Source organism: Gorilla gorilla, chromosome 6 (genome assembly GCF_029281585.2).
Source record: "Gorilla gorilla gorilla isolate KB3781 chromosome 6, NHGRI_mGorGor1-v2.1_pri, whole genome shotgun sequence".
In the NCBI taxonomy this organism is placed as follows: Eukaryota; Metazoa; Chordata; class Mammalia; order Primates; family Hominidae; genus Gorilla; species Gorilla gorilla.
In genome coordinates, this window is record NC_073230.2 from 39,489,355 (window position 1) to 39,514,321 (window position 24,967).

Genomic DNA, 24,967 nt, shown 5'->3' on the forward strand with positions numbered 1-24,967 from the left:
TCCAACTCACCTTCCTGACACTCCCCACGTTCATAGATATATTCTTAGCTTCAGATACTGTAAAGTTTCCCCCTTCAATCTTCTCCCATTTAGACATAGCCCTAAAATCAACCCAAATGGTATCATCTTACAATGGAGTTTGGAGGTCAGCTCTTAAAGCACAAGAGAAAATGCAACTCATAAAAATTACTCAAGATCCAACTCTCTGATTATTTTGAATGGGCAAGATTGGTGAGGCCTGACTGAGCCCTACTCATCCTTCAGTTCTCAACTGAAACATCACTTCCAAAGACCTTCTAGGGCCTCCCAAACTGGGTAACACTCCTTCTGTGTGTCCCATAGTGGCCAGAGCTTACCCACCACGTTGCACTTATGACTGCTCATGGTCATGATCTGTTATTCCTATGGAAAGAATGATGGCTTACCTGACATCTGCTAGTGTTTCTTCCTTGTCATGGCAACTGCTCAATATGTTGTTATTGAATTCATGAATGCATTTACCCAAAAATTGATCAAAAATGCTTTCTTTTTATTCTTTTTCCTTCTACTAAGCAATGATTTATAATGAGCAGTGAGGACATCCACCACAGCTGTGGTTTCCTACACATAGAGGGAAAGCAATGAGAAGGCTGGGGAGCTCACATTTGTTGAGCACCTCCTCTGTTCCATTCTTCTTACACAAGTTAACTCACTTACAACTCCTGCAAACCCTGAGAGGTTCTACCTACTTTCGACTTGACAGAAGTGAGTCTCAGAGAGGTTAAGTAACTTGCCTAAGGATACAGAACCTTAAAGTGGCTGAGACAGAAGGCAAATTCTGAAGCCTTCAAAGAAAATTAAGGAATGTATACAAAGAAGGCAAAAGATTCCACCAAGAAACTTAGACACTAGACAAAACCAAAATAAAATTAATAACAATAAAACATACTGCATTCTGTCCACCAAAATGCAGGAAATGAGCTGGAAAAAAAAACCCCAGTTTATTCTTGGCCTTCTATTTTTAAGAACTTCAACAGAATCCCTGACTCACAATCTGAAAGACAAAGGGAATTTTTTTTTGCTTTGTTTTGTTTTTGAGAGGGAATCTCACTCTGTCGCCCAGGCTGGAGTGCAGTGGCGCAATCTCGGCTCACTGCAACCTCCTCCTCCTGGGTTCAAGCGATTCTCCTGCCTCAGCCTCTGAGTAGCTGGGATTACAGGTGCATGCCACCATGCCCAGCTAATTTTTGTATTTTTAGTAGAGATGGGGTTTCACCATGTTGGCCAGGCTGGTCTCGAACTCCTGACCTCAAGTGATCTGTCTGCCTCGGCCTCTCAAAGTGTTGGAATTACAGGCGTGAGCCACCATTCCTGGTCTGTTTTTAAAATTTGTTTCTAAAACTTAATTTAAATTTGTAATATTTTGAAACTTGAAACAACACACTACAAATCTCTAGATTTCATGTAGCTAGACCAAGCTGATGTAGAAAGTAGAGAATGACAAAGAGCTGTTGTGTTCTGGGACCTGGCAAATTTGGCAGGGTGGGAGCTGGAGAGGCCAGCTTCATGCTGGGAGAGAAGGCAAGGGCATCTTCACAAGGCCAGGCTGAGGACACCACCTCAAAGAAGGTCTAGAGTGGCACTTTGCAAAGTCTGTTCCCTGGAATGGGCTCTACCGTTCTCTCTCTCTCTCTCTCTCTCTCTCTCTCTCTCTCTCTCTCACTGAAACACACACACACACAGCTTCATCTGTTTGTCGTTTCTGTTTTTCTAAGGGGAGGCATTACAGCATACTGCTTAAGATCACTTGCCTGAGCTTTAATCCCTTCTCCAACTTACTGTGTCCGACAGGCTGCATGACCTTTAGCAACTTATATCACTTCTCCAACCACCGGTTTCCTCATCTGTAAAATTTGGGTAACAGCAGTGCCTGCTTTACGGGGTGATGTGAGAGTTAAATGTAATGAGGACTGCAGGGCATTTAGCATAGTGCTGGGCATCCTGGAAATGCTCAAGCGTCAGCTACTGTACTAAAAACAGAAGTATTGCATAAATAATAATGGCATTATAATTCAGTAGGTTTTCAAAACTTACTTGATCAAAAATCTTTCATTCATTATAAAAGTCACAAAAAAAAAGGTTGAACATTGCTTTTCCAGAATGGAAAAATTGGATACTCCCAATTCTCCTTATCTTGGAACACTTGAACCACAAAGAAAGCAGGTGCTAATCTCAGTTCTCCTAAGAGGAGAATGAGCTGAAACACTGCCCAGCTTTTCCCATGCCTAAGGGGCCGTGTGCCTGCCTGTATACCCTGCCACCCACCCCAGCAATGTCCCACTTAACCTAGCAGAGCCACACACTCCCCTTAAATGTCAAAGCTGAGCCATTGCCCAAAAGGCAGGAGAAAAGAAAGTAAAACTGGATACTTATGAACTGGATATCACAATAATCCTTGGAAATATCTAAAATTATCTTTCAAAAAAAGTCCTTTTTATCAATAACTCCCTAAAAACTGAGCCCAGTGACTTGCTTACACACATCCTTAAGCAGTCTCAGGAAGTTGTAACTCAATGCGGAGATCTCATATGCTATGGCTAGAATTATTGATTAACCCATACTCATTTAGCTCTTAAGTAAATTAAAAGACCACTAGTCTTAATGTCTGTTTATGTCCGGAATGTTTCAATCGAACTGTGGATCACCCAAGAAGTATTAAATGATGCATGTGTGTGTGTGCGTGCACTTGTGCACAACAGGGGACATGAACCCCAAAACCCCCCTCAACGGCTTCGGTCCCTTTACAGGCAGCTGGTCACATCCTGACAGGCAGATTCTGAAATAGGAGCATCATCAAAGGGCAAAGAGAACTGACCTCCAGTATTCAAATAGGTTCCCCAAAGCTCTCCACAGCAGTGTCATAAAGTGGAAGCTTCTAGACCCTGAACTTCATTTTCCTTCTCCTGCCCTCAGTCACGGAGATAAAGAATGAAACTAAGCAAGCTTAAGGGGTGATTCTGTCCACAGTCAGGGGCAAAGTAAAGACAAGCAGGCAAACAGCGAGAAACAACAGTGAGGTGGGAGCAACGATGCTTTTAAGGGTCTTTATTTGCTTTTTGATGGCTAGGAGTTCCCAGAGTACTGGGCACACCTGCAGTCAAATGTAAGCATCAAGTACTCCAAAATCAAACAGATGATTTGGAAATTGTTTCTAATAGCCTGGATAAGTGAGAGTCGATTAAACATTGATGCTAAATTATGAAGCGCCTGGCAGTCTTTCACTTTTTTAAAGTGAGGATCTTTGAACAACAGCCATATGGGTGCTGCAATAATGAGGTTTATAAATAGGCTTAATATTCTAACAAGCTGGCTTTGAAAAACCAAAACTTGTGCTCTGTTTCTAAGTTGACAGAAAGATACCTCCCAGTTGGGCACAAGATTTCCTGGTATGGGAAGTTGAATATGCAACAACTGCATACACACAATGCAAATTCCAGTTCTGCCTTCAGTGTTCTCCAGGGTTTCTGGGTAACAATGACTCACTCTTCTCCAAGTCCTATCCTGTCTCCATTCTTTTCTCCAGAGACCACTACCACCGCCAACACACAGACCGCTTCGGTAAGCTTGGTTCTCAGCCCTCAGTTCCCTCAAGGGATAGGACATTGAAAGACAGGCTCAGATAAAAACAAAATGCACAGCAAGGCTCATATAGTTAACTACAGGTTCTCACGAGTACAGATCACATGTGTTTCACTCATGGGAAAGTGGACTGAGATAAAATGTCACAAATAACCATGAAATGAGTGAGGATCTGAACTATCATCTGATCCTCTGGTTTTGTTTTTCATAGGCATGCAGGGTACAGGTTGAAAAGAATTGGATATCTCTAGAAACTTCTAATGGATCTCTTACATCATTTGTATGAATTAATCTACGTGCTACTGAGAATGGAAGGTCTTTGTATATTTCTTCTCATTCCTATCAGTGATTTAATTTCCATGATGCATGTATTAAAAACTAACTTTGCAAAGCTATCCATTGCTTCCTGGCCTTTCCCATATTTTGAATAAGTAAATGCTAATGAAAAAAATATATACATAAACTGGTGGTCTCTTGACACCTTCCACAGGAATATTTAGGGGTGAGAAAGGAGATAGTAGAGTAAGAGAATCTCCTGTCTTACTAGCTCGAATATTTAACTGACAAGCTACAAAATGAAATTCCATGTGCACAATGATTTCATTTTCCTGCCTGGCCAAAAGTCCAAAGCAAGACAACAACAACAACAAAAGATTATAAAATGGAAAAAAAAAAACCTCATTTTTACCTTGAACAGCCCAATCATTAGGAAAGAAAAACTAACAAAAACAAAAATTCTAGGGAATTTATTAGCTAGGTTTTCTAGTAGAGAAAATTGTTCTACATATTCATACTGTCATTGAATTATCTTAGAAAAGGAAGATCATATTCAGAGATAGCCAGCTCCCAAACATAGAGGACTCCAGTATGTTCAGCCAAAAGTGATGGATCAAATTCACATGAAGAAAGCCTTTGACAGTGTAGTTTGGGGGTGGGGATGGTGACCCTAAAGAATGGGAGAATGCAAATCTGAAGCAGAGATGTAAATAAGACAGTCAATTTTTTACTCTTTCCTAGGAGCAAGTGCATTTCTATCTAGTGCTGGCCAGGCAGTGGAAAGTAGAGAAACCTAGGAGAAGGTAACAAACTCCAAACTAAACAACCCCACAGGAAGCCCCGCCTGGGGCTACACCAACTCACATGGCAGATCCAGGCTGCCCCAGCGCTCCTGTCCTCCCAAAGCAAGCCCCTCTCTTCACTGATCTCCCTCCGCATCCCCTCGGCTGCCTGCAGACAGCTGGCCAGAAACAGAAATCAAATCTGCTGCTCATGCCTGCTTCTCTCATGAGCCTGGGTTAAAAATTCCAGCACTTGGACTACTATTTAAGAAGCCCTAAATGGGACCCCTCCCCAAAGAAAGCTGAACTCTTCCTTTGGAAGGCAAGATTTTTTTTTAGCAAACCAAACACAATTTCCTTTCCTTCTAGCTAAAAGCCTTTTGCTTAAAGCTGGGCAATGAGCTAATCAGTGGCACCAATGAAAAAATAGGGAAAGGTTTTTAGAGAAAGAAAATAGAAAGCAAATGTCATGCTTGTGGAAGCCCAAGTAGTACGTTTTTTGCATAACTGATTTAGTCCTCTATTCACGTATTTACAACCACTTGCTGTGTTATAAGTACTGCAAAACTGTGTGGGTGGGAATGGAAGCAATTTTTACGACCTTCTTCCTGGGAGCCCGTCTCCTACTTAAATAAACATCAATGAGAAAAGCTAAAAGCAAAACTATCTCTTAATATCTGTGACGGCACTGCCAAAGTAGATATAAATCCAAAGGATTAAGACAAAATCTCACTCTTCACAGATCTATCCCTGTAATTAGGGGAGGAGTAGGGTTTTTTCTAATTGAATTATCCACAGAGCTGTTTCAATTCTCTACTTTGTTTTTCCCCTTGTAGATTTAGCCAGAACAAAAACTGTAATCTTCTGCTGAGTTTCACTTCAACGTCAGTCTAATTTTTCTAAGTCTTGCCTACCCACTCCTGCAGTGTTCCTTCCCTCTCCCCACTCTGTGCCCTTCCTCCCAACTCTTATCAAAACCGACTCCTGGCAGAAAGCAGCTGCTGGTCATTTACAATTCCAGGTGAATTTGAATCAGTGCCATGGCTCCTTGGGAGCATGAGTCCTTCCTATTTCCTCTAAAATCCTATCTTGTAGTAGCATCATCTGTGTAACCCTCCCTAAACACACGCTCTATAAATCTCAACAATTTAAATATGGCAAAATGAGCCCATTGTCCAAAATACAGGGGAAAAAAACGCCAACTAGCAGATGCATTTCTTGGGACCATTTTGAGCTCTTCTGTCAACTGAAATCAGATGAGCATTGGAAGCAAATTTTCCTGAGCTACAGTAGTTACCTTCACTGAAACTATGCCAAATCTCCCAGAAATTGGTGCTTTGAACGATTCTTTCATTTTTTTAACAATGACTAATTTCAGTCAGTGATTTTATAGTCAGAATGGCAGTTCTGAAACAACATTTATGAGGCTTGATTTATGATAATTAATCCTTGTATTTCACTAATGAGCTAGGAAAGGCCTTATTTATGAAAGTGTTTAAATTCCTCACAGTTAGCAGACACGGTTTCCAGTGACACCCACATGGAATGGTATACTAAATGCAATAAACTTTTGTGGGTCATCCTTAGACAAAAGTCAGAGAGACAAATGAAAACAAGTGGCAGGATGTCAGTTGGAATTTGAACTACTCCTAAAACATCTGGAAGGAGCTTTCAAAGATTAATCTTTCACTACCATATTTACTAGATGTATCTCTAGAGTGTAGGAAAAGTCTTGGTTATTTAAGCATCTTCTTTGGTTGGAATCTGGATAAACAACAGTTTAATGGTCTTTGGATATCCAATTGTGACTTTCAGACAAAATGCTCCATGCACTCTCATACTGATCGTCTAAATTATTGCTCTTCTGGTGGCCTTAAGGGAAAGGAAAGCTGTATTTTGGCAGAATATTGAATACCGGGTCCTTGCAATGGGTCCTTGGATTTGGGTAGAAATAGAAGGAAGGCCTTAAAGAGCAGAGAAAGGGCACGAATGGGCAGAGGTGGTACAGTGAGTGAGCACTGTGGCCAGAACTGTGGACTGCTCCAGGAGACAAGGCCCAGCCATATCCATGGAGGCACCTCTGGAGCAGGCACAGGGAGGCCAAGCCCCCTCAATGGAGCCTAAACTGCAGAAAGGCCTCTTGCCAGAGCCAGACAGCCTCCGCACAGCCAAGCTTCACTTGGCCCTTCTGCAGTGAGCTAGGCTCCAGGCTTCAGGTCTCAGCCCCATGGCATGTGCCCTCTACCTCCCAGAAGGTCCGTGATGAGGGCTCATCCCATTTGGCTCCCTGGGTCATGGCCTCTTTCTGCCCTTGGAATACTGGGAATGACCATACTGGTTTCTGTCTCTGTTCCAAACCTATGTTTTGATGGGCATGATACCAAGTAGTCAATATAAGTTTCAAGTAAAGTAATGATTATTAGCTGCCCTAAGTAAATGCCAATATTTTGAATAAGTAAATGCCAATGAGAAAATAGACATAAATTTTTGGTCTTCTGAAACCTTCCTTCAGACTATTTAGGGGTCACACTAAACTGTATTCTCTACTTACAAAATTTATAGATATATTAATTTGGCATCATTCAGATATACACAGAATTTTTCTGCTTACTTTGCTGGGCTGTAGATTATATCTCCAGACCTGTTTAATCTCCAGACTCACTTATCCAACTGCTCTTGCCTTCCCCATATCTCCCCTCATAGTCAGTATGTCCCACACTGAACTCATCCCACACTGAACTCTCTACCCCCCATTCATTCTGTTCCCACTCACGACAAGACCTGCAAACATGTTCCTCCCTTAGTGATCCTAATCTAAGAAAAAAGAATCTGGGGATTCAAGCCAAAAACCTGCGAGTTGACCTTGATTCCACTTTCTTCCTCATCCCCCATATCCAAGTCCTGTTGGATCTACCTCCTAAAAAGTTCTCACATCCATGCCTACTGATAATGGCTTCTCCTTGCTGAGGCCCCCTGGTGGATGAAGTCGGACCTGGCTCCTCTCCAGCTGTGTCTGGAGCCTTCGCCTCCTTCCAGTCTGCGCTGCAGCCACTTGGCCTTCTTTCATTTTCTCAGAGGGGCCATGCTCCTTCTTGTCTTTAGATCTTTACAGGTATAAACATCCCAGGGCTTAAATGCCTAGAATACGCTTCCTTAACTCTACTTAACTACAATTTACATAATCTTCATGTCTCAGCATGCGTCTCTTTTCCTCAGAGAAGCCTTCTCTGAATCCCGGACCAGGTTTGGGTCCTCTCTTCTATGTTTTCACAGCTCCCTGTGCTGGACTTCTTGCAGCACTCGTCACAGCAGGTAGTAATTTATGGAAATATTGTTTAATATATTCCTCCACTGTAGGCTCAACATCCCCCGAGGGAGGGAGCCTTTGTCGTTTCCCACTAATTCCCTGGTGCTTAGCACAGCACCAGGCACATAGTAAGTGCCACAGAAATATTTGGTAAGTGAATGAATGAATTTTCTGCATACAGATGTGTATTCCTTCAACTATATGAACAAAACTCATTACCTAAAATGATCAATTTTTATATCTTCTGGATGGAATGATTCTCTTTAGTTTTTTCATAATCTCACAAGCTAGGAACATCTAGCTTTGTCTTACGGTCATTAAGACTCATTTATTTTGTTTAATAACAGCTGTCAAGAGGACTCTGTATAAACAGTATAATAAAAGCCTGAAGAATACCAACACTTTACACGAATTCAGTATACTTCCTCCAGAAATAGAGTGTTGCATTTGTTGTAGAATTCATTTTTATTGCTAGTGGGAAACTCCGATGATGGTCATTCTCAAAGCTGTCCCAGTCTATTGTAATGTGCCTTATATTTGTTAAGTTGGTGCAAAAGTAATGCGGTTTTTGCCGCTAAAACTAATAGCAAAAACTGCAATTACTTTTGCATTAACCTAATAACAATTATTTCTTTTAATTGTTTCTCAAAAATCCAGGAGATAGGTCCTATAAACACTTTCCTTCCATGTGGGGAAATGGAAACCAAGGAAAGTAGTCTTCCATGAGCCAAAGAAAATTAAAGATTGAAAACTAGAGATGGTAACGCAGAAACCTCTCTGCTGAGGGCTGCTTCCCAACTGACAGAGGCATGCTGTAAAGCTCAGTCAAAATATTAAGCACTTTGCTGCTAAATATTGAGTTGTAATTAACTAATACACTAGCATAACAAAATTACAATAATCAAGTGATGATGTACTAGTAAGCTGCATGAGTATTCAAGTAAAGAAAATTTCACTGTAAATGTGAGAATCTACTTCTTTTGATATTCACATTTTTCCCCTTTAATATACATTAAGAATGTATTTCAGAGAGATTTAACTTGATCTTTATTAAGAAAAGAAAGACTCGAAAACAATCCTTCAAACACAAATGTCTCCCTTCTCTGAATCCTAGCATGTAGCGTCCACATCACTTAGTCAGCAATTAATTATTGCCCTCTTTTTTGTTGTTGATTTTTAACCTTTTCACATGTATAAGAAGTATCTTGTTTCCCTCAATATATTCTAAGTTTCCTGATGGTAAGGATTTTCTTCTGATATTTTCATATCCCTTCTGAAGCTCCTAGCACCTAGTACATAATGGAAACCCATTAAAAATATGCTGAACGATCTGGCAATTCCAATTGAATGGGAGAGTAAAAGGACCAGTTAATACACTAAATATGTAATCTGGGGGAAACAAACAACAATTTTTTAAAGTATTCTCCTGGAATTGCTTTTCTGGTAAGATTCAGGTCAATGCCCTCTTCCCTGGGTCATCTCCTTGCAAGGATTTAATAATAAGAACCAAGATTCTCAGACCCACCACACCAGGCCAAAGGTCTCTCCATGGCTCCATATTGCCATCACCAATAGCTACTTGAACATTCCAGAGGCTACCAATTTAACATATCTACACCCAAGTGTATCATTCTGCTTTATCCTAGCCTGCTCTTATCTCCATAGTCCCTAACGAGGCAAATAACACCAAATTCACTGAGACATCTAAGCTGAAAGAACTCAGAAGACAACAGCTCCTCTTTCTCTACTCTAAATCTATGTTCTGTCAATTCTCATTTCAAACATGCCCCCTGTTCTTTCGTCTTCAGCAGCGCTACCCCAAATCAGGCATCTTCCCCAACTGGTCTCCAGGCCTCGAGTCGCATCTCCAATCTGTCCTCCACCCTTTTTCCAGAATTACAATCCTAAAATTCAAATCTAATTTTGTTACTCTCCAGCTTAACATCTTTTAACAATTTCTTATAACTGAAAGGATAAAACACAAACTTCTAAAAATATTATGTATCATAAAATATATATATATTTCTCCAGAAGATATGAAAGAACACCTAGAACACAGCACTTTGTTGTTGTATAGTAAAATGTGTTCAATTACTCACCTCCTCAAACTATGAGCATACATAATTTTGAGTAAAACAAAAAGTAAAATTTTTAAATGTCATGTATTACCCAGCCCCTGCCTTCCTTTCCAGCATCACCTCTCATGACTACACTTCTATCTGTCCCTCAGTACTGCACTAGACGAGCTGCAAGAGGATACCACACATTAACCTTTTAAGGAAAGTAAGGCTCTTGGGAATTGATTAGTAGGAGAAGGTAATCCTGTTACCCAGACCAATTCAGGGGCCAACTACTTCTGACGGAACGGCGGCCGGGGAGTGGGGGGGGGGGGGGGTTGGGCAGGCGAGGTGGTGAGATTTATCTCCAATAGCTCCATGTTGCATGACAGCAAATAGACCCAACCATACTCTCTCCTTAGGGAATTCTCAATGAGTGGTGAACATAGAGAAGGTTCACTAGAACTCAAGCCATATCTCAGTTAAGTGCAAGCAGCTTTGCCAGTAGTCCATAAGAACATCTCAGAAATCTCAACTAGTTTATTTTGGGCTGCCCGGAAGACTCCTTGTTTTTCTCTCATCTTTGTAAAAGGTTTCTTTGCATTTTTGCAAAAGGCTGACATCAATGAAAAGAGTCTAAGCAAGTTTCTTCCTTATGACTCTAATGAGTCTGCTAGAATGAATACACAATTCACTGTAGTCTGTAACACCTTCTCTGGCCCTCCCAGGTAGACGTAGCTTCCTCCGCATCCCCCTGGAACTATATTCATCACCTCCAGGTACTCATATCAGTCTCTGCCACTAGCCTTCAAATTGCTGAAAGTCAAGTAAGTATCTTACCTACTTTTGCAAACCCAGGGCTTAGCAAATTGACTGGCACCTAATAGACACTCAGTAAATGTTAATTGAGTAATCCCATGTTGCCTGAACACTAATTATATCATTTAAAAATTCGGTTATATAGAAAGAAAACACAGGGCTTAAATAACAAATTTAAAACCAAAGGTCCAGGCTTTGTTGCCTGTGGCTTTTCTCCTCATCTTTGCTGTGTAGGTTGGAAGAGTCACTTAACTTCTCTGTACATCAACAGGGTATTAGTTAAGACTGTTTCAGAGAAACCAAATTCAAAGCATCCTAAGCAAAAACAGAGTCTAACTAGCTCATGTAGCTGGGACAGCTGACAGAACTGGAGACACATCTACAGGAACTGGGACCTCCAGGAGCTGACCCAGGGATTCCCACTCCGTGTTTTCTGCTTCCTTTTGAGCACTAGCCTCACTGCCTCCTATCATAAAAGGTCTTCTCTATGAGGTGGGAAATGGATCCAATGGCAGCCCCATGAAAGTCCAGAAGAAAAGAAAAGCCTCCCTTTCCCACAGCCAATACAGAAATGTCAATGAGGGACTCTAATGCTTCTGTTTGGGATCCATACCCTACTTGAAACCAACTTTTATTGCCTGGAAGGTGAATTCTGTGATTGGCCAGTCCTGTACTATGCTGGGGTGAGGAGTAGAGTCTGTTAGCATAGTAAGGTGGATGGGAAGCTTGCTGCATAGACAAAAACAATAGTTGTTGCAGTCTATTAACTTAATAGCCATTCTCTTGCCTTTATATTAATAATATTACTTTAGGTAATGCAAAAAAGCATCATCATCTTCATGGAGTGTTATATAAGCATAAAATTTATTATACCAACTACCTCATAGTTGGGCAAAATAAATATATGAGATTAGATCATTATAATTGTGATAATAAATGCCAAGGAATAAGTAAAACCTGCTCTCTTGCTCTCAGTTCTTCAAAAATGCAGCATAGAAACACGTTTCTGACATCATCTAGCAGGCTTGCAATAGAAAAACTTTTTGGTCGGGACCCAAGGTACAGTCATAACCCAATTGCTCAAACCCGAGGAGCCCTGTGAGGCTTCATCAGGGGTATATAGAACACCCACAGCCCTGTTTCCCTGACTGGAAGATTCTGTAACAAAAAAGTAATTCAGAGGGACTCAAAAACTCTACCCAGTCCTCCAGAGAAAACAGATATGACAACAGCTCATTGGGAGGAACTGAGGTTTATGGAAAAGGAAAAATGAGGCTCCTCTCCGAAGAGTAAGAGGACAGCATCCCTCTGAGACTTCCAATTAAGAAAGCTCAGGTGTGCAGTATTTGTTTTCTTCTTACTTAGAGAAATGGGAGCATGTGCGTAAGAAGCATCAGGGCCACAGAGCAAGGCTGAGGACCAGCACCCTCCCTGGAAATCACAGCTAGCCTCTGAGCGTTAGTGTGCAGAACCTCGCTCAAGGGGCATGGGCGCCATCATCATAACAGACACCTGGGCTTGCAGGTGTCTATAATCCCAGCTAAGATAGAGAGTGTTTAAAACTCACAACTCCAATATTTGATGCACTGTTAGTATGCTGATGATGCTACAATGCTAAGAGTTCTTCCTAATTCTTTCTTAGAGAAATATGTAAAACAGCTCTATGTTTCAAATATGTATTACTGTATACCGGGTGGAAGTGTAGGCACTGGGGATAAAAAGCAAACCAAAAGCAAGTGACCAAAGCAAACCAAAAACCCTGTCTTCATGGGGCTTATATTCTAGCTGGAGGAGACAGACAATAAACCTAAAAATAAATAAACTATACAGCATTCGGATGGTGGGAAGTGCTAGAGAAAAATAAAGCATGGCAGGGTAAGGGTACGGGTTGGAATGTATAGGGGACACCTCCCTGCAATATACTTGGCTGTTGATTCTTTGCAGGTGATAACCACAGAAATCCTCTTGCTCTGGTAAAGACTACCTCTCACCAGTGTGAAAGAGGGGCTATAAAGAAGGGAAAGAGAAAGCCCACATGATCACCACAGTGGGATTCAGCCCTGGGCCACAACTCTGCCACACATCTTGCCCATTTCCCACCTCAGTTTAGATTTCTGTGCCCCAACCTGGGCAATGATGTTAATAAAACCTGCATCCTAGCTAGCTCATGGCTCATTGTGTTGACAGGTCTCATGGCCATAAGCTGTCCTAAATATATATTTATCTTCATTTCAAATATTTAAAAGCTCACATTTGGGTTTTTATGCTTCACCTATTGACTGAGCATCTACTATGTGCTAAATGCTGTTCTAGGTATTGCAGTGAGTAAGTATGTGTCCTCATGGAACTTACATTCTAATGGAGGAGATGAAAAATTCAACAATAAATTAAATACGGGTGATACCAACAAGAAGGAGATGCGATACCATTGAATAATCCAGGCGTGAGTTGATGATCACATCCTGAAGTGAGATGTCTCTCAGACAAGCTGAACTGAATTCCTGACCATCTGTGGTCACCTACAGAGCCCTTTCTATAAAGGTGTCATGGTAATATATTGGTATGAAAATCCAGTTATGGTTTGAGGCTTTCTAAAATGTTGAAAGAGCAGCTTCCTTTCTCTTACTGACAATCTGTTGTGTGGACAAATATGCACACACCCTTCCTTCCCCTAAGGGTTTCTATTTTGTGGACGGCAAAGTGTTATTCCAAGTTGTGGACTGCAAAAAATGTTATTCCAAGTTGTATAAAAGAGTGTGTGCTTTGGTTTCCAGAGTCTTTAGCTATTTATTCTAGCACTGCTGTTATGTTTAAAAAGAAGAAGAAGAAGAAGTGGTAAGGATCACATACTGGTAAAAATATGTATAATAATAACAAATAATAGCATCTCCTTTTCAAATTAGAAAGTGAAGCTATAATCACCCCACACTTTTCATGTTCAAAAGCACTAGGTTCTGAGTAGATACAAGAGACTAGAAAATGAAAATGTAGTTACATTACACTGCAACACCTTGGAGAGAGAAGCCTAGCAGATATGAAACTGAGAAAGCTACACGACGCAGTGTTGTAAGTGCTAATGCTTTTCCACACAAGTTCCCGCCTCAGCATTGCTGATTTGACCAAACACTTGTCTCTAGCCCAAATGTCTCCATGGAGTCGGTTTAAATTGAAAAGCAGTCCAAGAGAAGAAGTTCCTGGGTGTATGGATATGAATCCCTCTAGTCAGCATGGCAAGGAATCCAGCTCGACAACACTTTCACATTATACACTTTGGGCCCAGACTTTGTGGACACAACAAACTTTCTGTGTGCAGCACAATACAATCGGACGTAATGTTCACTAAATATAACATGAGATTACTGTAAACACCACTCCGAGAGCTGCTGCGTTGCAGGCATCTAAACTGTCAGGAAAGCCTGCCAGCCAGAGACAAGGTTTCCAGATAAATTTACAGTCTCCACTAGCGGTGGCTAGACAAGTCAAAAATCAAATTATTTGGCATGGTTTCCCATTGAAATCAATGGCAATGAAGCTCACTTGGACTATATATGGAATGGCTTTTATAAATTGCACCTGTCAATAAGGACCCCTTAAAGAAACACATACTACCTTAATGCTTCTCCTTAGAAACTTTGAATATCAAGCTAACTTAGATCAACACATTTTTTATTTGTCTTTTGTTTGTGTGTGTGCTTTCAAAAACAATAACAGCAGCAACACAAACAAACTGGTAGGAAGCTGGTTTTCCCATCAGTGCCCTTGTTAGAAACAGAATATCTAGAGAATATGCTTGGAGAAAAACCATATTTTTAAACCACACTAGATATCTGATGCCAAATGTCTGATGAAAGTAGTATCTAGTAGTCATGGAAGGTGTCTTTGGGACCTGCCCAGTGACTGAGGAGCAAGCTGTGAATATACAGCTATCCCTCAAGCTCCTGACTGGAGTGACCAGCAGTTCATCGATGATGAAATATTTTTACAGAAAATACCATGTATTTTCAGGCCACCTCTCCTCAGTACCCAAAAACAGACAGAACCCAATGAAGTGAATGAAATTCAGAGATCCCCATCCATCAGGGCAACTAGAATTCTGGCCACTCTATTTCATTGTTCAAATATTGCAAGAAAACTCCAATATCGTTTCTGCCCCCCACTTTCTCCACAAGAGCCTTTCCTTCTAGTAAACATTTCTCCACCAAAAAGAACCCCAGGAAATATCAGAAGTTCGACTGGGCTAAGGAGAGGGAAAAAAGAAATGTAGCAGCCAGAATGCATGTTGAATTTTAACTGTTGGTAAGTTCTTGGACCACCTGCCCAAGTGTATGCAAGCAGTTTGCAGAGAAAAATTCTTTCTTCAATTAAAAGTCCCTGTCTGGGTCTCAAACTTTTCTCCCTGGTCAAAAAGGATCAGAAACACCTCATTGAGTATTGGGCCACCATAACTGACTCATCAAAGGACATCTGTCCTTCTCCCCAAAAAAGCATGACTTGGAACAGCAAGGCATTCTAAGACAGAAAGACAACCCTCTCTGTGTTGGAAGAAAAGTAGCAGTGACTGTAATTAACAGAGCAGCAGTTGTGGAACTTCTAGGGTTGTATTTAAAGGCCCATGCAGGAACGGGGTGAGCAGTCGTGACTGCGGCTGTGTGGTAAAATAAGGATGGGAGCGGGAAATGGGGCAGGAGAAGTAAATAGGTATACTTACAGCCCGCGGAGCCGAAGCCAGATTTTCTCGATCTGTTCCGGTTGCAGGTATTTCAGAGAGTTGCTCTCAAATTCTTCAATCTCCTTGGTTGGCGACTCCATAGCTGCAGGTAGGTGACCACTGGCGGTGAAGCTGAGATAGTTTGGGCTGTCCCCTCCCCGTCTCCTCGCCCAGCTCGCGATGCCCAGCCAGGCGCGGCGCGCGTTTGCCGGGCACTTTCTCGGCGCGCTCCCCCTTCTGCGCCCCCAGACTCCGACTTAGAGCGGACTCTGATCGCGGGAAACCACGTCCCCAGGTGCGCCCCGGAGGCAGCTGCGGGAACCAGCCATGGTCCCGGGCTAATGCCCAGGGATAAGCACAGAGATAGGGATAGAGATAGGGATTGGGACTGGGCTCCAGCTCCAAGAGAAAGCACCTCGGGTCTATTCGTATTCTCCCCCTACCCCCAAACAAAGCCACAGAAGCGATCAGCGCGCAGCTAAAGGGTTTGGAGGTGAAAAGGAGGGCTGGGTGGGGAGGAGAGAAAGTGAGGAGGAGGAGGAAGAAAGTGAGAAGGGAGAGAAAAGCGGCGGCTGAGCCAAGCGGGAGCCGGCGCGGGCGGTGGGGCCTGACCCGGACGCCGTGCACCCAGCTCCGCCCCGCGCCCAGCGCCCCGCTCACTCCCTGGCCGCGCCTGCCTTCGCGCCCCTCTGTTTTCTCTCACTTACCAGCAGCTCTGCTGACAAGCGAGAAAACTGACAAGTGAGAAAAGTCGTCTGTCAGCGCCCGGGCTGGCGTCTGGGCTGTCACCGCGGGCGCGGAGGGAGGGGCGCGCGGACACCGCCGTCTGCCGGGCACACGCTGGGCTCCGACCCCGGCCGGGCACACTCACCCCCGCAGGGCAGCCGCGGCCACCACCGACCTGCGGAGCTGCGTGGGCTTCCGGAACCCTCACCTCAACCTCAACAAGAGCTCGGCTCCGCGCAAGTAGGAGGGAAGGGAAATCCTTATCCTCCCGCGGCCAGGGCACGCAGAAGCCGCGAGGCTTCGCGGAGGTTCGGCCTGGAGGTCCCCCACAGCCTCACTCTCGCACCCGCCACAGAACCGGGTCCATTTTGAAATATTGAAGCGACTGATGGGGACGAAGGGAACCACACACCACACTCAAAAACTCTTGATGTTTTCTTGTTAAAGGGGCTCTCTCGCTCGCGCTCTCTCTCCCTCTCTCATTCCCTCCCTCCCTCCCTCTCCCCCACCCCACCCCCACCTCTCTCTCTTGTGCGGAAGAAAAGGAGAAAATATACCAATAGTGAGGAGGTAAGTTTCTTCAGATCAATATCACACGCTACGCAAGAGGGTCCCTCCTGGGTGCTGGCTGGGCGGCTGTGGATGGTGACAAAGTTTCAGCTCCACAAAGCTGCAACTCACTGTCAGGGTTCCCCTAGTTCAGGAACAATGTCAATAAGGTAGAATGCTCTGAAAGAATGGGACCAGGTATGAAGTTGGGAGTCAGGGAGGGAGGACAGATGAAGAGAGGAACCAAAGACTGGGGGAATCCATGCCCAAGATGATTGCAAGCGACATCACAGAAGGGTCCGTCAAACTTCCTTCTAGGTGAAGCCACCACCACGGGCTATTTCAAACCTGGCTCTCAGGGTTCCTGAGATTCAGGGTGGGGCATGCCCTATACAGTATTTTTCCTCAATGACAGGTAATACTTCTTTCCATCACACTCTCAGAATTATTTTCCTATCCATTAGATGATTACCTGCTTCCCAAAAGCATGATAAACTTAGAAGTGAGGACTAGTTTCTCTTCACTGCTCAAGTAAAGTTCCATTCACCTGACCTTAACAAAGGAATAAAATGGTCTCTAAATCATAAATGCTCACCCACTTCGTAATTGGCATTCATTTTCCAGAACTTAGAGGTGAGAGTGATGAGGATGCTTGGCTGGCCCCATGCATTCTAGCAGAGAAGGTGGTACCTCAAGGTAAGACAAAAGACCTGTTTGATGAAAAACGACTTACCTACTCACCTGCCAGGTAAATCTGAAGTCGCCCCATTAAAGGCAGCCTTTTAAGGTTTATGGAGGCGCATATATTTTCACTGAGTTAAGGTATTATTACTAGGCAATGGTAACATTAAGCAATATTTTAACATGGAGTTCATCTATCTGAATAAAACCAATTACCCTTCCAGTGTTACCCAGCAGAGAAACAGTGCCCTGGGGAAATAGAATGTCACAAGAGGAAATTTTTGTAGTGACGTGTTTTGAGAATGGAAGACAGCGGCATGGTCCCCAAATGGGGTATTTCCATTAGTGTGTGCACCTTGGGCAGGCTGCTGGCAGAATGTGGAAGTACAATAATGGTAATAACAGCAAACAAGTATCAGAAACTTTCCATAGCCCAAGCATTGTTCTAAGTGTTCTACTCTCATGTAATACTCGAGACTATTCTATGAGGTAGGTACTATTATTATCATCCCCATTTTACAGTAAGAAAACTGAAGCACCAGGAGGCTTCCTAGACCAACTAGAGAGAAAACTGAACTAGAAAAGACCAGAGTTTGAGTTATGGCTGATTACCTTATCCTATACAAATACATCCCCCTCACAGAGTCCCATTTTCCACATCTATAAAGTGATACATTTAGGCAAAAATATTTTTATGTTGTTTTCAGCTTTATGAGTCATTGAGGTCATCTGGAGAGACTTGGAAAAAGAAATTGCTGAAAAGAGAGACAAATGATGCTGAATTCACATTTTAACTATGTCATAGTTTCTCTGAGTACTGGCCTAGGATGAAAATATACAAAGGAATATTAAGCATGATACTTACCTTTCACTCCATACCACATCTATGACTTTTTCCTACTCTTAGTGGAATTTTGATTGTCAGAGAAAAGCAAATTTTGGAAGAAAAAGGAAAGAAATCGACTTTTGCTGCAATTAAGCAAATCAGAGAGAAAAGACCAAAAACATTTTTTTTAAGTTTTTGAAGCTAGATTTTGTTTCATTTGAGAAAATTTCTTGCAAAATTAATGTGTATTAGAAAGTCAGGAAGAATATAACTTTGCTTTATCTACAGCCATAATAGTCTTTAGAGCAGGAAGGAGCCCAAGAGATAACACAGTTTGGAGGTTTTCAAATTTTTGAAGCAACAGAATATTTTATTTTAAATAATATAAGGAACTCAAATGCATAACTCAGCTTTAAAAAATAAAGATAGAGTGGCTCCAGTTGAATGGGGAAGGGAAGTAGTTAGTTCTCAGGTACAGAGTCCACCTCTGCCTCCTCTTTACCCCAGCTCTTAGTGCCCAATGCTCCCACTTTACAGATGAGAAAACTGAGGCCAAAATACCACAAAACAACTAAGGATTCCTTGCTCCTAAACCACATTAGAAAACCACTTTGTCTTCCCTCTGCCAACAAAATACTACTATTTTTAGATGCACCATGTTACTACGGCACTCAGATTGTGTTCTCTCTTCATCTATCACAGCCAAAGTATGCTCCATAGTTGCAGCAACACCACAAGCCACAATTTCTACTAGCATTCTGCTCAGAGGCAAGCAAAAAGAAACAGATGCAAATAGACCTGGAAACAAAAGGTCTAAGAAAACACAAAGCCACTCACAACTTTGCTTTACAGTTTAATTTCCTTTGTTTCTTCTTAACCCAGATTTTTCAGTAAAACTGTTTAGGAAACATTACATGGTCAAACATCACTAAATGCATATAGACATGCATACATACATACATATATATATATATATATATATATGCACAGGCACATATACATTCATGTATGCATGCATACATACATATAACCAACAATTTAAAGTACTCCTGCAAATTCACACACAGTAACTAAGTCTATGGACTAGCCAACCTCTGCACTGTCAGAATTAAGTATCACAAAAGATTAGGAAGAAAGTGAGCTACCTGTCCCAGAGTTCAAGGGGAAGCTAGATGTTAATCTGATAAAGGAATAGGAATCAGGCTTTGAAGGCATGAGAATGACCCCCCTGGTCTCTTTCATTGCTAAGATTTCATGGTTCATTTATAATCACAATAACCACATCTACCACCCTACCAGTTTTTGAAAACTATCATATGCCAAGCACCATGGCACGCACATCACAGGTTGGTCCATTTCATCCCCAACAAAATACTTTAGCATAGTTTAATTATGCTCATTTACAAGTAAAGACAGAAAGGGCTCCCAATGGTCAGATAACTTCTGCAAAGACATACAGCTAATACGTGGCACAGCAGGTTCCAAACCCAGACAAAAAGGCAAAGCTCATGTTCTTTTGCCTTTGCTATACCACCTCCCTGCAGACACGCAAAAACTCTAGTAAAGAGGTATATAATAGAGAAGGTACGGAAAGGAGCAGGAGCATGGATGAGGGGGTCATTCATGCTGTGGGGAAATTAGGAAGGCTTCATAGTGAAGGTGACATTTGAACTGGATCTTGAAAGTAGGTGGAGTAGAAATTGTTTGCATGAAAGGTGGGTGGAGGCAGGTGATTCCAGAGAGAGGGCACTGCATGAAAAGAGGCACAGAAACATGGTAAGGGGTAGGGTGTCCTGCAATCCACAAACAGTTTTGTGTGGTGTGTCTGTGAATGTGACTAGGAACAGAAAGAGAAAATGCTGGAATGATCAGCCATTCTCTTGTTGTCATGGAAGAAGCTTGGGCTCTCTCCTATAGATGTCAGGGAGCCATGGGCACATCTAAACAGTGAGAGGCATGGCCACATGTGGAGGGTACCTGCTGCCCTGAATATGCCAAGGGCATTGTGCACAGAGGTCAGCTCTCCAGGAAGCTGCCATAGGAGCATGCAACAACTATGGTGCAAATGATAACCAGGGCTGCAGAAGAGAAATCCAGTGACCAACTGCAAACAAGCTCCTCCGCTTACAAACAAGGAAGAGTAGAAAAAGGAAAATAGGCAAATCAGAAAAAGCAAAGCTTTTTTTCTTTCAGCTATGAGATGATGACTACTTGCTTTGACCTCCATGAAGCCAGCCTGTGCCCTTGATCCATTTTTCACGACTTGGCAGTGGCATCATGAAGAGAGTCTGTTGAGGGGGAAATTCTGGAGACACATTTAGGACATCAGAAGTAGCACCGCCAGGCACAGCAGCCCCTCCTCCCCGCCCACACCAGATGTGAGGCGGCCCCCATAATGTTCTGTCAACAGAGGCTGTTCTCTCTCACTGGCTTCCTTTGTGGGGAAAAGGGCCTCTTTGGCGACACTGTTACCCTGCTTCTCCCTCTGACGTCTTTTCTGTTTGATTTTATAATTTGGGGCAGACTCTGTCTCAGGAACCACCTTCCCTAGAAAAAAGAGGTGAAAGAAAAGGCAGAGGACTGGCTAAGCCCAGAGGTACCCCCACTCTAGCCCCCCTCTGAAATGGGGCTCTGAATAGCCAGAATCTCAACTACATTACCAAGTCGTGGCCCAGAGAAGTGAGAAGACAAAGAGATAGAAGAGATAGGGCAGCTCAGGGGCAGCCTGATGTAGCCTGCATGTGACCCACAGTTTCTGCGCCTCTCTCTGCCAGGATCCTTCAGTTGCTCCCACAAGAGAAGCTTACATAATCCTTCTGATAGAGGTGGCACAGGCAAAGGAAAGGACTTGGAGTGGTACTGCCTCACCACGCCACCTAGGATAAGACCCTTCTCTTGTTTGGCCATGGTTGGGTTGGGCTCAGGGACCTCTGCATCCCTTTCCAATGCTCACATACCCTAATGTTCCATCAACAGAGGCATGGTTAGTCTGGCCTGGGCTAACCAAGCTTTTCACGGACCCAAAAAAGCTGCAGGAAAACCTGAGTCTGCCCCTCCCCCTCAGGCCAGATTTGACTATAATAGACACAACCTAGATTGTCCAACCAGAATCATGGACCCCATACCTATGGATAGAGTGATTGGTCCAGGGGGTGATATGTGACTGAAACAGATCTGGTCCTTATGGGAGATTTGATGTGGCCACTAGGAAAGAGATGGTCTATTTCTCTTTTCTTTGAGAAACAAGCCATATGGCTTGAAGTTATCTTAGCCATGAGGTTATCTTTTCACCATGTGGAGAGAATATACCAGAAAAATGACATCAGGGCTGGGTGCAGTGGCTCATGCCTGTAATCCCAGCACTCTGAGAGGCCGACGTGGCTGGATCACCTGAGGTCAGGAGTTCAAGACCAGCCTGGCCAAGATGGCAAAACCCCATCTCTACAAAAAAAATATAAAAATTAGCTGGGCATGGTGGCACACGCCTGTAATCCCAGCTGCTCAGAAGGCTGAGGCACAAGAATTGCTTGAACCTGGGAGGCGGAGGTTGCAGTGAGCTGAGATCACACCACTGCACTCCAGCCTGGGCGACAGAGTGAGACTCCATCTCAAAAAAAAAAAGGAAAAAGAAAAAAAATGACATCAACACAGAAAAAGCTGAGAGAAGAACTAGAGAGACAAAGAAAAACAATGTGAAAGGATCCATTGAGCCCCCTGATCCTGCTATGCCTGAAGCCAGAATGCCCATTGACTTTTAGGTTATATGAACAAAATAAATGTACCCCACCAATTTTTTTTAACTTAAACTAGTTTGAGTCAGAGTTATGTTACTGACAACTAAAAGAATGCTAACTAATAATACAATTATTCCTTACGGGAATGTTGTAAGGAGAAAAAAAAAAAAACAGGACCGGGCACAGTGGCTCACGCCTGTAATCCCAGCACTTTTGGAGGCCGAGGCAGGCAGATTGCCTGAGGTCAAGAGTTCAAGGCAAGCCTGGCTAACATGGTGGTGTAACCCAATCTCTACTAAAAACACAAAAAGTAGCCAGGCGTGGTGGCACATTCCTGTAGTCCCAGCTACTCGGGAAGCTGAGGCAGGAGAATCACTTGAACCTGGAAGGCAGAAGTTGCAGTGAGCTGAGATCATGCCACTGCACTCCAGCCTGGGCAGCAGAACAAGATTCTATCTTAAAAAACAAACAAACAAACAAAAAAATCATTTATGGCCAGTGCCTTGTACATTGGAGGTTCTCATAAAATAGTAGTTCTTCCTCCATCTCATCCATCTGGCAGGACACAAAAGGACAGAAACTGGAACACTATAAAGGGATCTAGGGGTGGGCAGAGCACCCAAGGTAAATAGAAAAAGCCTGTATTATCTTGATAAATAGACATACCAATAATTTTCTTTCAGTTACATTTTGATAATGACCTATCAAATCATTGCTATATTACATACATTAATCCCTCAGAACAAACCTGAAGTGAATGAAACACTTTATTTATTTTTTTAATTTATTTTATTTATTTATTTTTTTTTTTTTTGAGACAGAGTTTCGCTCTTGTTGCCCAGGCTGGAGTGCAGTGGTGTGATCTCGGCTCACTGCAACCTCTCCCTCCCAGGTTCAAGCAATTTTCTGCCTCAGCCTCCTGAGTAGCTGGGATTACAGGCACCCACCACCACACCCGGCTAATTTTTATATTTTTAGTAGAGACGGGGTTTCACCATCTTGGCCAGGCTGGTCTTGAACTCCTGACTTCAGGATCCACCTGCCTCACCCTCCCAAAATGCTGGGATTACAGGCACACTTTATTATTATTATTACCTCCAGTTTAGAAATGAGGTGGTGAAGGTCCAAGAAGTCTGCCAGCTTCCCTCCGGCTGGTCTGCTCTCCTCCAGCTAGTGGCAGGGCAGCAAGACAGTGCAGGCCTCCTGACTTCTGGTTCCGTGGCCATTCTGCCTCTCAGAACACACTGCCAACCCAGCATAATTAACTTGGCTGTACTAATGAAATTGAAATTTTTGTTCACGTAAAACTGCTGATGCTACAAGTCAGCCAAATTCTGACCCGAAGGTACATAAATCAGCGGGTTGTTCTTCCTATCACTGTAAAGCAAATTTGAATATGGAAAAACCTCAGAGCTGAAAGGGATCTTTATCCAAGCTCCTAATTCTTCAGATAAGGAACGAGCAGCTCAATCACATGCAGTTGCCACACAAGTTGGCAGCAGAGCTTGGACCAGAAGCGATGTCCCTGAACTCCCAGCCCAGTGCTCCACTGTCTCTAAACTTTCTGTGGGATCAAGAATGGCTCCCACTTCCAACTGAGGACTGGTCCAATGGTTTGCTCAGTTAAGAAAAGATGCCCACTAAAAAGCATAGGCTGTTGGTAAATGCTTCTTGAAGAAAGGGGGTCTCTTGGGGAACTGGTAGAAGTAGAGAAGAAAGGCTCCAGGAAAGTGGAAAGGTCCACAGCAGCCTAGATAATAACAGAGAACCTGATGTGATGGATGTAAGAGGGTCAAGAAAGGGACACTGGGCGACGGCTATACATGCAGACTGAAGGGGCCTGGACTACCACATTAAAGTTTAGGCTTGGCCAGGCATGGTAGCTCACACCTATAATCCCGGCACTTTGGGAGGCCGAGGCAGGAGGATCTCATGAGGCTAGGAGTTGGAGATCAGCATGGGCAACATGGGAAGACCCTGTCTCTACAAAAAATTTTTAAAAATTCGCCAGGTGTGGTGGTGCACACCTGTGGCCCTGGCTACTAGGGAGGCTAAGCTGGGAGGATTGCTTGAGCCCAGGGGTCAAGGCTGCGATGAGCCATGATCACAGGATTACACTCCAGCCTTGGCAACAGAGCAAGACTCACTCTCTCAAAAAAAAAAAAAAAAATGCTAAGGCTTTATACTCTTGCCAATAGGGAAGCATTAAAATCTGTTGAGCAGGTGTGTAGGAGATGCAAAGTGGAAGTTTGATTTGCAAAGAAGGATTTAAAAACAGGATTTTCGAAGGTTGTTTTTGAAAGGCCACCAAAGGTGAAGATTTACAGATTCTTTTCTCTGTATCTGGAGGGAAATGATCTCACAAAACAAATAAATGCTGGAACCTTTTAAATTCATTCATTCATTCAACAAACATTGGCTGAGTGCCTACTATGTGCTGCACACTCTGTGATACTAGGTATGCAATAGTCAATTAAAATACTCCAGTTTTGCACCATGGATCTTTAATCTAATTGGGAAAACAGATACTAAACAGATTATAAAACAACAGATACATCACTGTAAAGGTAAAGGGTGCTGAAAAGAAAAACAGGGTGCAGTGCAGAGAACAAAAGGAATATGATTTATTTATAAATAGGGTGGCATTTCAGCTATATTGCTGTGTAACAAACTATCCTCAAAATTCAGTGGCTTTTTAAAACAACCAATTTTTCTCTCTCATGACCCTGTGGGTTGGCCAGGTAGTTCTTCTGTTGGTCTTGTTTGGGGTCTGCCATGCAGCTGTAGCCAGATGGCAACCCGGGCTAGAATATCCAATATGGTTTCACTCACATGTCTGGTGCTTTGGCAGGGACAGCTGGAAGGCTGAGACCTCTCTCTTTCT

The 24,967-nt window shown here is 43.0% G+C and overlaps 1 protein-coding gene across 17 annotated transcripts in view; it reads right to left on the reverse strand.

Annotated features, from left to right (window-relative positions):
• Positions 1 to 24,967, reverse strand: part of PDE1C (phosphodiesterase 1C) — a 703,814-nt gene that overhangs the window by 442,162 nt on the left and 236,685 nt on the right. Inside the window, exons 1-2 of one of the 17 annotated variants that reach the window (XM_063708451.1) lie at positions 16,275 to 16,736; positions 15,568 to 15,670 (exon numbers count right to left, since the gene is read on the reverse strand). The exons of 2 other annotated variants lie outside the window; for them this stretch is intronic. In XM_063708451.1, the coding sequence (XP_063564521.1) occupies positions 15,568 to 15,668 (101 nt within the window). In that variant the 5' untranslated portion in view covers positions 15,669 to 15,670; positions 16,275 to 16,736. Of the gene's footprint in view, positions 1 to 15,567; positions 16,793 to 16,850; positions 16,968 to 24,967 lie in introns of those variants that run through there. 14 more of the 17 variants (XM_063708449.1, XM_019031538.4, XM_063708448.1 and 11 more) reach the window with 14 other exon arrangements.